This window comes from Leptopilina boulardi, unplaced genomic scaffold, assembly GCF_019393585.1.
Source record: "Leptopilina boulardi isolate dan_hultmark-lab unplaced genomic scaffold, ZJU_Lbou_2.1 LbouV2_130, whole genome shotgun sequence".
Classification (NCBI taxonomy): Eukaryota; Metazoa; Arthropoda; class Insecta; order Hymenoptera; family Figitidae; genus Leptopilina; species Leptopilina boulardi.
Genome location: NW_026137675.1, coordinates 136,333 through 154,389, shown reverse-complemented (window position 1 = coordinate 154,389; position 18,057 = coordinate 136,333). Strand labels below are relative to the sequence as shown.

At 25.2% G+C, this 18,057-nt stretch overlaps 1 protein-coding gene and 1 long non-coding RNA gene across 5 annotated transcripts in view; one reads left to right on the top strand and one right to left on the bottom strand.

Annotated features, from left to right (window-relative positions):
• The window catches only part of LOC127291259 (hepatocyte nuclear factor 4-gamma-like), a 54,041-nt gene that overhangs the window by 33,606 nt on the left and 2,378 nt on the right, over window positions 1-18,057 (top strand). For 3 of the 4 annotated variants that reach the window (XM_051320281.1, XM_051320283.1, XM_051320284.1), the window contains exons 2-6: window positions 11,122-11,323; window positions 11,924-12,018; window positions 15,117-15,253; window positions 15,685-15,955; window positions 17,790-17,942. In XM_051320281.1, the coding sequence (XP_051176238.1) occupies window positions 11,122-11,323; window positions 11,924-12,018; window positions 15,117-15,253; window positions 15,685-15,955; window positions 17,790-17,942 (858 nt within the window). The remainder of the gene's footprint in view (window positions 1-11,121; window positions 11,324-11,923; window positions 12,019-15,116; window positions 15,254-15,684; window positions 15,956-17,789; window positions 17,943-18,057) is intronic. The other variant, XM_051320282.1, reaches the window with a different exon arrangement.
• On the bottom strand, window positions 1,951-14,334 carry LOC127291303 (uncharacterized). Its single transcript, XR_007844577.1, has 3 exons — window positions 14,222-14,334; window positions 13,747-13,893; window positions 1,951-2,203 (listed from the first exon to the last, which is right to left on the bottom strand). It is a non-coding gene; the product is annotated as an uncharacterized LOC127291303 (long non-coding RNA).

Here is an 18,057-nt window from a genome sequence, read left to right as displayed (position 1 = left end):
GAAACTTGCAAAGTGAGTCGTTAACAAGAGAAATTTTCAACTGAGCCTCTAGCTTAGCGGAAACCCACTTTGCTCAAGTGCACTTCAAACTTCAATTCCTCTTGTAATTAAAAAAATTTTATTTACAAAAAAAATAATAAAAAAATGTTCGATTAACACAAACATTAATGTTTTTTAAATACCACGTATTTTTCGAAAAAAAGGAAAAATTCTAAAATATTGAAAAATTCATATAAATGTAATTAATTAATTATGTAATTAACACTTTCATTCAGGTTTCTTTTCTTTTTTTATTCTATCAAGGTAAAATACGCACATGTTTTGAAAGATATGACTGACTATAAAATTATTCGTTGGAAAAAGTACCTTCTACTTTTATTAAAAGTCTCGTTTTTTGTATTTCTTACGCAGATGTGACCCTGGATCAAGGCAATAAAGCGATTATGATAATGAGTAATTGCGGAGCTATGAATATTGTCACTAATGAAAAACCCGATTGAAAACTTGCAACAAAAAAAAAAAAAAAAAAAAAAAATGAAAGAGGAAACTTAAAACATAAAAATCTTCAACATTCTAAATGGCTAAGCACATCAGTATTTTAAAATTATGTTTTTAAATGTTTTTTTTTTTAAATAAAATAATTGTTAATTACCAATAAAATGTACTAAGCATTGAGAGAAAAAATTTCTTTAAATTAACAAAATTTTATAGCGAATAAATTTTTTCATAAAAATCAATGATTAGAATTTTCATTTAAATGAATTTTATTACATTTTTAAGACGAATTTTCATTTTTTTTTTAGTATTTAACACGGAATTTCTTTTTGTTGAAACTGGATAGTTTATTTGGAAGTAAAACACGTATAAGATGAAAGATAAGAAATTGTAACAGATAAATTAAGACATTATTGAACAATTATAATGTTAATTTGACAAACGTAGAATTGACTTTAATGTAGATTCTTTACTGAATTCTTTAAGTGAGCCGTACAAAGTTTAATGCTATCCGCAGTACTATAATAGCACGACTGACAAAATTCTTCAACTCGGAATTGCACTCAGGTACCTCAAGTACCTGGTTTTCCCTTTCCACCTGAATTTTACTTAAAACCTTAAATATTTATAAATATCGTTGTATCTCCAACACTTTATAAAAAAAATTTTTACTCAACAGATTTTTTTACCGAATTTTTGTTTCCAAAAAATTTTTATTTTACATCAGAATTTCTTTTTATCCAAATTTTGTAAAATAAAAATTCTGTCAAAACCAAAATTCGATATACCTAAAAAAATCTCGTTATGTAAAAATTCGTTTAAAAATGAAAATCATAAATGTTAATTGGAAAAATGAAAATTGGGCTAAAAAATAGTTGTATCTAAAAAAATTCTTTAAAATGAAAATTTTAACTAATTATTTTTATAATGGGAAATACTTCCTTTACCTAATTTGCATATCTAGTGTTTTCATAAAAAGATTCTAGTATTTATTTCTATTTTATAAATTTCTGATCACACATCGATTCTGAGAAGCAAATGAGTTCAAATACGTGATTGAATGACCGTAAATATAAATGTTTAGATAATTATCACCCACATAACCATAAATTTTGAAACATAAAAATAATAGCTATTGTCCAAATTTAAGGAGAATATTATTAATTTTAATTATTTAATATAATGAAACGCGTGCTAACTATATCATAAGTTAAGATTGTCAGATTACAATAGAAATTTACGAATGAATAAACTAAATTATACAATTGAAGTTAATCGTAACAAACCTAACTTAATTCTCAATTGTACTAAATATGTTAATTTTTTTTTGAATTTAATAATTGTAGTAAAAATGGAAATTGGGTTTATAATTTCAAAACGTAGATTCAAACTTTTAAAGAAATTATTAAAATTAAATAAAAAATTATTTATAAAACGAAAAATCTTACCCTACACTCCATTTTTCCAGGCTTGATCTCCATCCGTAAGCAGCACTCGATTTCCAAATTGAAATGATGAAATTCAAATGATTATTATTTGACAAGTTATATTTATAATTTTGCAGAAAATTTAAGAATTTCGAAAAACACCCTAAAATTGTTCGCGGTTTTAAAAAAAATTCGAGCACTCCCGAAGCTAACTAAAAATTAAATTAACATATCGTCTCTTCTTATGTTATATGCTTGCAATATCTCTTGATCTTCATAGCCTGAAACATTAGGAAGAAAAAAATAACGGAAAGTTAGAAAAAGAAATAATTATTCCATTTCATAAAATTGGTATGTTAAAAATTCTTCATAGTCTTGTTTTTTTTCTGTTTCTATATCGGATCAGTAGATTAATATCTTCATAATCGCAAATAAAACGTTGTTTTTCAGATTGAACTTACTTTTAAAAACTTCCAAAAAAAAACATAAAATTACTTGCGTTAAATATACCTTAAAGTTTAAACTTTCGACTATAAAATCTTATCTGTACCTTTAAAGGCAAAATTATTGATTTTTTTTTTTGAACCCCAAAAAATGATTTTGAATACCTCTCTAGCTAAAGTTTTTAGATTTTAAATTAAGTTCGTCGGCAGATTAAGGGTAAAAATCTGTCTATCGACTTTCGAACTTATGGAAAAGTTTTACCTTTTGCTTCAGTATTGTCAAGCCTAGAAAAGTTTACCATAATTATGTTAAATTACCGCAACAGAATTTACCGTATAACTAATTGGTAAACTTTTCCAGTCTTTTTGTATAAAAGAAATTTTCCTCAAATTTTAAGAATTCAGTTTCGATGTAAATATACAACAGTGACATCAATGTCTCAACATAAAAAGAAATCGTATATGACGAGAGCAGCGTCCACACAGTGTATATAAAAGCAATTCATAAAATTAATTATGAGAATTTAAAAATTGAAATAGAGTTTCGTAAAATTGAAGACATACGTCAGTTAGTGCATTGCAAATGAAATATTTATAATGTATATATATATACACAAATCGGTGTCCAAACGTGACATGTATAGACTTTGACTTATATTGCGGTAGGTTATGGCTAAAGTTGTCTCTCTCTTTCTCTCTCTCTCTCTCTCACTCTCTCTCTCTCTTCTATATAATACCGTAATGACACGATATACATTGTCATGAACATAATTCGAAGTGCTATGTAATATCATTGTCGGCGAGCAAAGTCCGAAAGTGAAACGTCACTGACACTGTCTGGCCAACACACCAGCCGGCGGAAAAGATAGTCTTTCCTTTTTTTTTACCGGCAAGGTCATTCCCCAGATTCATATATACGACAAAACTCTATTTACCAGCAGCCAATGTAAACATAGGTGTTAAGACCACATATGCGGCTACTGAAGAAAGAGAAAGATTTCTATCTCAGCATCCTAACTAACACAATATCCATAGTAAGAATTTCTAATGATATATAAAAATATTTTTTTTTTTAGTTAAGAAACACTGAGGCTGTAACATAACCTTAATACTGAAAAATGGTTAATAACACAAACAAAAAATAGAAACTAACAAACCATTTTAGAAGATCTGGTTATACACAACCGGGGCTATTCTGTCATCCCAGGGGCTATTATGAACAACGCCAGTTTTTAATAAATTTTTTGTTTTCAAATATTCGAGTTTATATCGTTTCGAGTAAATATTGTCCTTTTCTACAGAAAACTAGTTAAATTTTTTTGAAATTCTGAATTTTGGCGAAGCGTAGAGTAAAAAAATTAGCTTCTTTTCTGAGTATAATAGCCCCGGTTGACGGTAATAATTTATTTGAAAACAAGATTTGGAAAAATTGAGGTTATGTTCGATATAATTATACTAAAAACAACACCGGGGAAAATAGTCATATTACATAATCTAAACTAAAATTATGGTCTTTCTTAAATTTTCTCTGTATATGCTTTGAATAACAATGAATAATATATATACGTGAAATAATCGTAAAACAAGGAAAATCACAGAAAACAAATTTCAATTGAGCAAATTTTTTAACTATAAGCTAAAAAAAATATATATATATATATAAATGAATAATTATGCTCGATAAATGCAAACAATTAAACCGATTTCATCATTCAGAATTGAAATGACTTGTTTGCCTTACTTAAACATTTGTTTTTGTTTCGATTTACAATTTTAATGTAAATTATTTAAAGTATTTTACAATTTAAACGAGATAAGTGAAATTTCAAGTTCCTTATCGTTAATACATACTCTCTAAAAATTAGTGGGAATTCGTTCTAAAATAGTAAAAATTTCTAGTTATTTTTAGTTATTAAAACATTAGTAAAAAATTATATTAATAAATCTTAGTAATATTTTATTACTTATTTTAATTTAATTATTTAATTAGTAAAAATTTCTTTTAAAAATATAATTTTTTAAAACACGATACGCCTCTTTTTGACAAAGATTGTAATATAAAATGCGTTAATCAGTACAGACTGAAACTGACATTGTTTATGTATTTCGCGATATATATGACCGACACACTATATATGTACACACACAGTGGCAATCATTAGCACCTTCGACACTACAAGTACTGTTTTTTAAATAAAAAAAAAAAATAATAATAAGAAATAAAAAAAAAGTGTTATTAAGAGTTAGCAATGGTTATACAAGTCATTTCATAACAGACGTGTTTCACTATATATTTCTCTAGTAATATTACACACGTGTTAGAAAATTTATGTGTAAAGAGATGCAATAAAAACAAAATCGAGAAAGTCTTCTAAAAATGATCAATGATATTTCAATATTCGAAAGTCACACGAGAAATAAAAAAATTTATTAATAAATATATAAATTTTATTTAATTTTTATATCTTATTAATATTTATTATTATAATCGCGATTATTATTATTTTTGATTATTATTACTATTATTAATTATTATGATTATTATTATTGAAAAATTAAAAGATAAAAAAAGTTAATATTATAATATTTGTCAATAAGTTTTCCTTGTAGAAAAATGACAATTTTTATGTGGGGGAAATAAAGAAACGCAATTTTATTACGATTTGACACTTTACTTGTGTCACCCAAATGAAAATAACGTCCTGCGTCTGATTGATTCTAATTGATTGAATGACCCTTGCATTCCGCAAATTACTGAACGATTATCCTTCTCTTTTATTTTTATTCTATTAATGATAACAATAATAATTTTTAAGATAAGATTTCCCAAATTTCATTAGAAGGGAAATTTAATATATATTAGAAAAAATGAATTATTTATTCGTGGAGATAAAAAATTTGTTTAATGCAAAGAAATATTTATTTGATAATAGTAAAAAAATAACGGATTATTTAAATTCAATATATTTTACTTTAAGTGTATTAATTTATAATATAATTAATATAAATAAAATTAAAATAAATCTTAAAAATACATTGAAGATGGCAATAATCAAATAATATCGACACGGATATAAACGCGTGTCAAGCGACCTAGTTACGAAATGTAATCAAGAATTATGCAAATGATTCCTTAACTTTATTAAAATGATTGTAACAAACTTGATTCGTCAATAACTGACACAAACAAAAATCCCACACACTCGGATTATTTAAAGAAAGAAAGAAAAATACATTTTCTATTATATGTAATTATAAAATTGCCTTTTTTATTTTTCTATATAAACCCAAAGATTTTAATTTAATTTCTTTTCTTAATTTTCAAAAAAAAAATTTTTAATTAAAAATTTTCTAAAACTGATAAAAATTAACTTTTTTCTAAAATTAAAATAAACGATATAATTAGTTCCTAATGCTAAGAATCTGTTTCACTATTAGGTTCTAACTCTAAAAACCTAATTCACTATTGGGTTCTAATTCCAAAAACCTAAAATTCCTTATTGGGTTCTAATTCTTTATTGGTTTTTAATTTTAAAAATTTAATTTTTTATTATGTTCTGATTCTAAGGCCCCAGTTCCATGTGAGTACAGAAAATTAAAAGGTATTAAAATAAGCTGCAACGCTTATTATTTTAATCCAATTTTGCTTATTTTAATACCAAAATGGATTAAAATAATAATCGTTGCAGCTTATTTTAATGCCTTTTAATTTTCTTATAGAATAGTGAAATGAACAGATTTGACCAGTCAGAAAAAGTTTTTAAAAATTCCAATCATCTGAATTGTCAAATCTGTTCCCCTATTTGACTATTCTATCTACATGGGACTGCAGCCTAAGAACCTAATGTTTTATTGTTATTTTAATAATAGTTCAGATTAAAGCTTCTAAAAATTAGTAAAAAATTTTAGGAACGTTCCATATTTTATGAGAGACTGGCGAAAAATTAATTTTGTTTATACTTCCTGATTTTATTGTATTTGGGGTGCTAAATAAGTATGCCAAAAAGGTTTTGCAAAATTTTTTAATATTTTCCAAGATATTTGCAATTAAACAATTTCGTCACTTTTTTCAGGAATTTTTATCTCGTAAACTATATTGATAGGAGAAAAAAACAACTTTCTAATTAAAAATTGTAGGGAAAACATATTGAAATTTGATAAATATAATTTTTTAAAATTAACAAAAGTTAATTTATTAATAATTTTTTACTGTTGTTTTTTATATGAAGATGGCGGCAGAATTTTTTTCTTTTTAAGAATTATCGCTCTATAAAAACGGCCCTAAACGTGAAAATGATAAACATTGATTTTAAAATACTTTCTTCTCGAAAGACGGACACTTTTTACAAAAAGCAGCTAGAGATCCTTATCTTATATAAATTTCCTAAATCCTAAAGATTATACGAATCCATACAAAAACACGATTGCAAAACGAAAAATAAAATAATGACAGGTACATTACCTCCTGCCGCCGTCAGATGGCAGCAGCATGCAGGGCGCACAAAGTCGCAGTTGTTATTAGATTGCTTTTCTACTTTTTGTTTTGCAACCATGTTTTTCTATGGATTCCTACAGTCTTTTGGATTTAGGAAATTTATAAGATGAGGATTTTGGCTGATTTTGTTAAAAGTGTTCGTGTTTCGAGAAAAAAGTATTTTAAAATCAATACTATTTCACGTTCAGAGCGATAATTAAAGGTCTCTTCTTGCCAAAAAATTTCAGATAAGAGACCATTCGACTCTCTTAAATAAATGTTGTCACTCTTAAAATCGTTAAAAACATTATAATTTAATTTTTTAAAATTGGACACAAACACTACAGCAATATAATTATTTTTATGTAAAATTGAAAATAAGTAATTATTTTATCATTTATTACAGTATTTATTAGATTAAATAAATTCTGATTCCCCATAAAACACTGTTTTTATATAAAAATTCAATTTTATTTAAATCGGACATGTAAACTGATTTTAAAAACTATTGAGAAATGTTTGTTATTCATCTAAAAATCATAATCAAAAAGAATTTTTAAGTGCCAATTCAATTTTTATTTAAACCACCTTCTGGCGCACCGTGATTAGGCAAGTGGTATGAATTCTACAGAAATAAGCTGTGTTCGGATAAAGTGGTTAGAAAGTGATAATGAACTGATGAAAAACAGATAAATAGATGGAAATGGGAGAAATTTTTGTAAATTTGAAGGAAATTTCGTTGTAATTTGGAAGAAAAAGAGTGATTAAATTCACCATTAAATATAACTAGAATTCTATTTAATCTAACCAAACATATTTTCACTTCAGTGTTACAATCAATACTCTACATAAATAGGGTGAAAATGATATACTAATTTTCTCAATTTCCTGTTTACATCACACACAATTTGTGAAAATATATAAATAAATAAAAGTAACACGACAGCAAACGGAAACCGTGAATATATATCTATATTGACACTATATATGTGTATTTTGTGCGTTTATGTGACTTCGACTTTTGCAAAAGATATATATCGAAAGCCAATGTATGTCGTAAGTCATTCTTGTTGTGTAACTACGAAATCTGGCTGCACTCTTGGAAAAATCCAAAGCGCTATCTTCGTCCATTCTAACAAACACACTCTCATAATATAACACACGTGTGTTTGTGTCAATGCAGACTCCGATCATCTCTCTCTACATATATATATATATACATACAAATACACTTATAGTCCAAGTCTCGAGATATGCTTATCACGACCCCCTGACACCTACTTTGAGAGAACAAGAATATACTTTATTATTTTTTTAAAAAAAATATTTTTTCCTTAAAAAAAAAGAAAAGAAATCTTAGAAATTTATTTTCATTTATATCTTCTCTCTGTCTCTTTTTTTCATTCTTAAATGAAATGAAAAATAAAAAAATTTTGGTTATGTAAATATATGAATAATATTCAAATTTTCACACATGTTTTAACGGAAATCTGTGTATCTTTATAGACAAGTTTAGTATACATATATATATATGAAAATAACAAGATGACTTTCAGTATTTGCATATATACAATATATAATGTTACTGACATCACATATCAGAAATTCTTTGCCGATTATTATATATATATATATATGGAATATATAGGAAATCTTATAGGAATAGAAAAAATTTTCGATTTAAATACACACTAATTTAAAAGTATCAAATTGATCCAATTTGATATTTTTGATATCAATTTGAAACATTTTAAATTAGTGTGTAATGAAAAAAAGTATATTATAAATTTAATTATACCTGATTATATAATTCAAAAATATTTTCATCAAAAAATATTTCTTTTTCCTTAAAGAGATAAAAAATTTAATATATGCTTTATTTGTCGATATTTGAATTGATTTTTGAAATTTAATTATTCGTTAATTTGAATTAAAAATTCGTTCATTAATTTAAATTTGGAAAAATTTCTACTAATTTTCAGTTATTTATAAGTAAAATTCATAGTCAAATTAAATTAATAATATAATAATATCTATAATTATAAATTAATAATAAATTATAATAATAAATTTTGTTCAATATTCTAATAGTTACCGATTTTTTTCTTTTAAGTTCAAGGAAATATGGATATACGAAAGCGAAATTAAATCGTATATATATAAAATAATTCTCTTTCAAATTAAAAAAAAAAAAAAAAAAAAAATAGGTATATAAAACCTATGAAGATAAATCTACTAATTATAAAAATATTAAAAGTCTAACATCAAATTAAAAGGCATTTAAGAATACTTAATGATATATGATATTTTTTAATTCTCCGAAGAAATCGAAAAAAAAAAAATTTAATCTGCTTAAATTAAAATCAAATTGCTCTTTCGACACAACAAAAAAAAATTATTTCTTCTTCAAAAACAAAAAAATGAAAAAAAAAATTTTTCTTCAGAAATTATTCCCAATATGAAAATACGCAGAAGACATAAAATAAATTTTTACTTTCGAAAACAAAATCAAAATCTATTTATTCATTAAACTAAATTAAAAATAAAGTACACATTTTCTATAGTTAAAATTTAATAATAATTTTTCTAAAGCAATCACTGATCGTATAAATTACTTTTTTCCTAATCTCTTCTATTTTCTCCACGACCTAAATGTATATTTCCATATTCTTGACATTATTCAAACGCTCTTTGATAAAAAAAAAAAAAAAAGAAACTTGTACTTGACAAAAGATATGAAAAAAATCAACTATATATATGGTCAACTCATTCTAATAGGTCTCGAATTATTATCAACTAAATTGATAAAACAAAATAAAAAATGGCCAAAAATTGAAAACTTTATCGACTATACTTTCCTTATTTCAAATTAAAAATTTCTTAAAAAAAATTTCTTAGCCGTATTAAGAGTAATACTAAAAAAAAATATATTTTTAAAGTACAAAGAACTTTATAGATAATAATAATAATTATTATTATAATTATTATTATTATTAATTTATTGTTTACCCCTATAAGTGAAAAAAATTCACCATTGAAAAAAAAATTACTTGATTCAAATAATTGGTTACTTGACTATTATTAAATAAATATTTACTTCAACTAAATAATTGTTTTCTAAAATTAAATAAATTATATTTGAACTAATAGTTTCTCTATTTGAAACAAATAACATTTAATTAATTCATATAATAATCAAAAACAAATAAATATTTTTTTAATTCAATAAACCATTAATAATTAATTCAAAAAAATAATTTTTTTTTAAATTAATTTTTTCAGGATATTCTGCATAAATATTTCAATTGTTAAAAAAAACGACGTTTCGATTCAAACAAAATAAATTTTTAAATTATTTAATACAAATAAATATTTAATTAAAAAAAAATTGTTATTTAACTCAAATAAAAAGTTATTTAACTCAAATAAATATTTATTTAATGCAATAATTATTATTTAATTTAATAATAATAATAATAATAACGTTCAAAAGCCGAAAGGCATATGAACTATGAATAATAATAATAATAATAACGTTCAAAAGCCGAAAGGCATATGAACTATGAATAATAATAATAATAACGTTCAAAAGCCGAAAGGCATATGAACTATGAATAATAATAATAATAATAATAATAATAACGTTCAAAAGCCGAAAGGCATATTAACTATGAATAATAATAATAATGTTTGTTAACTTATAATGTTGACTTATATATATTCGCGGTTTGTGAATTTTGGGAGTTTGACTCCAAAAATAAATTATTATTTAATTCAAAAAAATAGTTATTTAATTCAATAAAAAAAATTTTATTTCAAATAAATATTTAATTCAAATAAGAATTTTTTTAATTTAAATAAATAGTTATTTAATTCAAATAAATATTTACTTAATTCAAAAAAATAGTTATTTAATTCAAATAAATATTTACTTAATTCGAAAAAATAGTTATTTAATTCAAATAAATATTTACTTAATTCAAAAAAAAAGTTATTTAATTCAAATAAAATTTTTTTTAATTCAAATAAATATTTATTTTATACTATCCAAGTAACCGTTTATTTGAATCAAATAAATTTTTTTTCCACTGCTTGAAAATAATTTTATTTACAATTGTAAATTAAATTCTCCATTAATTTTTCTAACAATGATATAACAATGTACAACTTTTGCTATAAAGTATCATCATCATCATCATCATCATCATCATCATCATCATCATCGAGTAATGCAAAGAAAAAATTAAAAACTGGTTTTTTTTTTTTTAATGACTAATTTTAGATGCGGATTTGAGCATGGGAACAGGAGGGGCCGGTGGATCAGTCCTGGGAATTCCAGGATCTGGGGTCGCGGGAGTTTTATCACAACATTGTGCAATTTGTGGCGATAGGGCTACCGGAAAACATTATGGCGCCGCATCTTGCGATGGATGTAAAGGTTTTTTCCGACGATCAGTCAGAAAAAATCACCTCTATACATGCAGGTTTGAAAAATAATAACTAATTATTATTCGCTTCTATAAATGTAGATCACGACTGAATAATTTAATAATTAAAAGACCTTGCGATATCGAGGCACAACAAAACAGAAAAAAAAATCACTTCTAATCCAAAAAAAAAAAAAAAAAACCCCCGACAAAGAAAAAAAAAAATTTATAAAAAGACTTGCAAACTATTTCCAAGGATTGGCAAATACCATTAAATTCTCTATATATTCTAACAATAAAAACACAAAAAAACCTGTTCAAAACTGGATTTATAAAAGAAATTCATTAAAAAAAAAAAAAAAAAATTCTGTTTCCTGTCATCGAAATATTTCATAATATAAATAGAAGAATATTTTTTTAATTGAAAATTATTTTTTCTCAATCATTTTATAGAATGTAACAATTCATCATTTTCAGTTATAAAGCGTCATCTTGTAAATAGTAATTAAACGACAAAACAGCTGTGATTTTACTCGCGAGGTCGAGTTTTATTTTTAAGTTTCATTGTCTGGGAATATATTCTTATAATTCTCTCGTTTACTAGTGCAGACACTTTTTATATGTAAAAAAAAAAAATTAAATTAATTTCTTTAACAGATTCAGCAGGAACTGCGTAGTAGACAAGGACAAACGAAATCAGTGTCGTTACTGTAGATTAAGGAAGTGCTTTAAAGCTGGCATGAAGAAAGAAGGTAATTATTATTAATTGTAATCTTTTGAACAGGTATTTTTTTTTCTTTTAGTTTCCTTTGTACGAAGACAAAAAAATTATTATTAGGTAGATGATACAAGAATTTTGAAAACAATTAAAAAAAATACTGGAAAAAAAATTCAAATATTCCGTTATTTGACTATTATCAAAATAAATATTTATTAGCTTCAAATAAATTTTTATTAGCTTTAAATAAATATTTATTTCAATCAAACAAATTTTTATTTAAAGCAAATAAATTTTTATTTCCACCAAATAGATGTTTTTTTAAAGCAAATAAATATTTATTTCAACCAAATAAATTTTTATTCTAACCAAATAAACATTTATTTAAAGCAAATAAATTTTTATTTCTACCAAATAATTAGTTATTTGAACCATATAAAAATTTATTTGCTTTCAATAAATATTTATTAGCTTCAAAAAAATAATTATTTGGTGGAAATTAAAATTTATTAGCTTCAAATAAATATTTATTTGGTTCAAATAAATAATTATTTGATAGAAATAAAAATTTATTTGCTTTAAATAAATGTTTATTTGGTTAAAATAAATATTTATTAGCTTTAAATAAATTTTTATTTCCACCATATAATTATTTTTTTGCTTTAATAAAATATTTATTTGGTAGAAATAAATATTTATTTGCTTTAAAAAAATATTTATTTGGTGGAAATTAAAATTTATTTGCTTTAAATAAAAATTTATTTGATTGGAATAAATATTTATTTTAACCAAATAAACATTTATTTAAAGCAAATAAATTTTTATTTAAAGCAAATAAATTTTTATTTCCACCAAATAGATGTTTTTTTAAAGCAAATAAATATTTATTTTAACCAAATAAATATTTATTTTAACCAAATAAATATTTATTTAAAGAAAATAAAATTTTATTTCTACCAAATAATTATTTATTTGGACCAAATAAGTTTTATTTGAACTAAATAAATTGACAATAATTTCTGTATTTGAAACAAATAGCATCTCAAATAATTATTTAATACAAATAAATATTTATTTGATAATAATTAACTGATTATTTGAATCAAATAAATTTTTTTTCCAGTATTCACTTTTCGTTAATTTTTTAATAAAGCACAAAAATTCATTTGTATTGATCGTTTTAATTATATTAATTAATTAAATTTTATTACATTGAAAAATTATTTTATTTTTTATTATTTTTTAATTATTTATTAATTCCATGAAATATTCATTTGAGAAAAAATTGAATCAGTATTTAAAAAATAATTTTCAATTTTAATTCGTAAAAAAAAAGTTATCAAAACAATTTTTTTGTTTTTTTTTTAAATCTTTTAATCATGAAAATAAATAATTTTTTGAACTATATATACCGGAAATCAATAGAAAATTTTAATCGGAATTTTTTTTTGATATTTTAGATTTTGGGAAATTTTATAAAAATCGAAAATTTGTCTTTCATTTTATTCGCGTTTTTTTATTTTTAAATCACAGCAAAAGAATTTTTTTTTACTTGATTAAATTACAAATTTATCGAATGGATAATTTTTTTTTTTTTATATTGAAAAACAATTAATTTGGGTAACATAACCTTAAAATTAGCAATCGCAATTTAATAATTTTTAATTAAATACAAAATTAAATAATAAATAATTTGGCATTCAATAAAAAAAATTTTCTATCACTAATATGTTTTTTTTTTTACAATAATTGTTCGACTTACCTTAAAGCAACGTAGAAGAAAAAAATACGAAAAAATTTCTCCGATTTCCCAACTCATCACCGATTATGTTATTTTCATTCATCCGATTCTGCTGATTGAATTGATTGAATAATTAAAATATTAAAAAATTTATTTGCATATGAATATCTGAAAAAGAAAACCAAAAAAAAAATTCACAACTTCAATTTCAAGAAAACAATTCTAACCTCGAATATTTTATTCATTTTTTGCTATTTATCAATTCACTTTACTCGCTTTTTGACGTTTCATATAAAATTGCGATTAAACTAAATAAATTCACTTGTGCACTTTTGAAATATAATTATTCTTGCAAGACAAAAAAAGAAAAAAAAGACGAAATTTTGTTGTCACGTGTCGAAGTAATTTTTTCTCGATTAAAAAATGCCGCAAAAAAAAGCACACAATCAACAAATAATACAAAATTAAAGCATTCACTTGGTAAAATTATACAAACCTTTAATTAATTACCAATATAATTTCGTTAAATTAGCCGGATTTCAATTTTTTAAAACAAATTTCACTAATTTCTGTAACGGTTCAACTAGAATTCACAAATGTAAAATGAAATGCCAAGGAACTATGATTCCAGGATGTTACGCGTTTCTGATTAGCGCGTAATATTTCCGCGAATATTACCAGCCAATTAGAAACACGCAATAACCTGAAATCATACTTCCTTGTCTCGTTTAGTTTTGAAAATGTTTAATTAATATTTAATACAATTAAATATATCATTAAATTGACTTTTTATTGTAAAAATTTCACAGTTTGCATAGTTTTTGCTGCTGTGCAAATTTAATAAAATTAATCGACGATTGTAAAACATTGACAAAATAGTATCGAAAAAAAAATTAGACACTGACAAAAGCAGGGTTGGAACGTCTACGACTGTGTTATGTTTACGACGTTCGAACGCTGTTATGTAAACATAATCTAATTAATATTCTATATGAAAATAAAATATAATTTTCAATTTTAATAGAGATTTTAATTATTGTCATCAATAAAATTAACAGGAAAAAATTAATAACATAAAAAAAAATTTTTTTGCGATTAAGAAAAATTGACAGAGTTGGGAAACTTATAACTAAATAAAGTAGAACACCCAAAATGTGACGACTGTAAAACATTGTCAAAATAGCTTAAAATTTGATATTTTCACGAACAAAAAGGACAAAAGCAGGGTTGGAACGTCTAATTAATTAAAAAATAAAGTAGAACATCTGAAATCTGAAAATGTTAAGCTCGTTTTACAATTGTATGGGTTTTCAAAATTGAGTAATCATAAAAAAAACAATAATATTTATTTTTCTAGTTCTGTAATAGAATATTTTTTTTTTCATTTTTAGCTGTACAAAACGAGCGCGACAGAATAAGTTGTAGACGACCAAGTTATGAGGAGCAGGGAAACAATGGTGGTGGACTCTCTGTGGTGTCTTTATTACATGCTGAAATGCTCAGCAGACAAGTCGGTGCTGCTTTAGAGGTCAGTTTCACTTAACCCCAAAATACGCTGAATATTTATAATCTGAAATCTCTGCTTTTTAAAATGCACGCCGTACAAACGGTCTGCACGCATAATCGATAACTCTCGCGATTATATTCTAACACGCTCTCTTTTCTATAAATATAAATTACCAGGGTTGGGAAGTGATCCCAGAAAAAAGAAACAAAACTCTATAACGAATCAAATTTATTTTTTTTTTTTTAAAGGTGCGTTCATAAATATTATTGCAAAAAAACATTTTCCTTAGGGTACATTCACACAGCTTAAACAGGCGATTTAGAAACTGCCTGATTGGCTGAAATTTATGTATCCTTATAGAAAAAATTTGCAAAAATATTTCTCCTTTTTAAAAAATAGATTTGAATTTTGAAAAATGAGTAAGATTAATGAAAATTAATTAAATTTAACAGCCAAGTAGTCCTAGCAACGATATTGACCTCAGTACGAAGCAAATAGCCAACATAAATGACGTTTGTGCAAGTATGCGACAACAACTTTTAAATTTGGTGGACTGGGCCAAATACATTCCGGCATTTCTTGAATTGACCTTGGACGATCAAGTGGCCTTGTTAAGGGCGCACGCCGGAGAGCATCTTCTCCTTGGCGTTGCTAGACGCAGTATGCACCTTAAAGATGTACTTTTACTCGGAAATAATTGTATAATCACGAAAAATTGTCCTGGTAGGTAATCAATTATTGATAGAGCTAACAAAACATGTTTTTTGTTTATGATTATATGGTAATGGGAATTTGTTGTTCGTACCTCCACCTCCTGTTAAAAGGGATTTAAAATCCAAAAAGAGGTTATTTTTTTTTGTTCTTGTTTAACTAAATATTGCTTTTTTTGTTATTAACATTTTCCTTAACAATTGTTCTTGTCTTTTTCAATTTATCCAGTATAATTTTCTTTAGGCTGAGTTTACATTGGTGGCGTTCAAGTCGGCCAGTGTAGACTCGGCTTAAGGCCAAAGCAGAATAGAAACGTAACCGCAAACGCAACCAGAAGAATGAGTTAGAAAAGGATAGATATATTATTTGTCCTTCTCTAACTCATTATTCCGGTTGCGGTTACGTTTCTATTCTGCTCTGGCCTTTAACCTTCGCGAACGTTGAGCATGAGTTAGAACGACTTTCGCGAAGCTATTGTGCGGTGGCCCTAATTTCTCTTTCCGTTACCATAACAAAAGTTACCACAGCAACTGCTGCTATGGCAATTGTTATCATGGCAACCGTTGCTATGGCAATCTTTACCATAGTAACTGTTTCCATGGCAACCGTTGCTATGACAATCTTTACCATAGTAACTGTTTCTATGGCAACGGTTACCAATTGCACAGTTGCCGTCGCCATGTAATTTTAGTAAACCATGAAACATGAGATGGAAAAGGATAAAATTATGCTTCTGTCTTTGACTATCTCATACTTTTTCAGCCTCTGATTTTAATGCTACATTTTCTTGACCACTTTCTGTAATTTTTTTTGTAAAACAAAAAATTTCTTTCTCTACACATCTTCAAATATATGTTATGTTGTAACTTTTTAGTTTCAAATGTTTCTAAATCCAAATTCGAAAAGAAAAGAATCTTGAGTGGCTCTCGAGTGCATAAGGGACGTTTCTTTCGAGAAGATTGACTAACAAGAGACGACGTTTGTAATATTTAAAGTCGTGTATGAAAGTCAAATATTATCGAAGAAGTGACTATCACTCGAGACCCAAGGTTCCTGGTACCTCCGAGGCATAATGCTTTCTCTCTCTCTACATCTATCTCTGTATCTATCTTTGGTCACTATTAAAGAGTCTGACGATTCTCATATACACGCAAAGAATTAAAGAGCCCATATATTCGAACGAATCATATATATATACACACAATGTTTAGATAGAACACATCAACCTTGAACTTTCAATTACGCAATCGTTATAACTTCTAGAAATTACACCTAATGCCTTGATTCTTCCTCAATTTCATTTCCTTTCTCTCCTATATTATGCACAAGGTTTTGTCTTTGGTCTAACAAAAATAGTGTTTCATTTGGTATGATTAAAAATAATATTTAAAATTAAAATCTAATTAACTATTTCGAGATAATTTAGAATCGTACCAATGTGAAATACAAACTAAAATATTTTTTATGAGGTGGTTGGAATTTTTTTTTTCTGGCATAGGCTGCAGTACGGAAAGCTTAAAACTCGTAGCAATCACTGATTTTAAAAAAACAAATAAGAAGCAAATAATTAACTGGAATTTTCTTTTTCATTAACAGCGATTGCTACGATAATTTTTTGCACGATGTCGGGGGTGTAGATAGTTGACTGAGTCCGGCGTTAATGTTCTATGTCAATAAAACTGCATGCTCTTTTTTTTATGGATCTGGTGTTGAGGTACGAAGAAATGAAATGGGAAGAAAAACGAAAAGAAAGAAAAAAAAAAAAAAAAGAGAAACAAATTGCCAATTCCTGATACCGGGCTCAGTCGATTCTTTGAATCCGAACGGTATAACCGTGTTGTCTTAGTAATATCATTTTCCGCAGAGGGAAGAAATCAAGACCTTGACATCAGTAAAGTGGGAATAAGAGTTATGGAGGAATTGGTTAAGCCATTCAACGAGGTACAGATTGACGACACGGAATTCGCTTGTCTCAAGGCCATCGTGTTCTTCGATCCGAGTAAGCATATTATATATATACCAATAATTTAAACCTCCTTTCCAATCCAAAAATAAATATGAACTATTTCATATGTCTCCTAAACCCCAGGAGATATGCTCCCCTGTGAATGGGA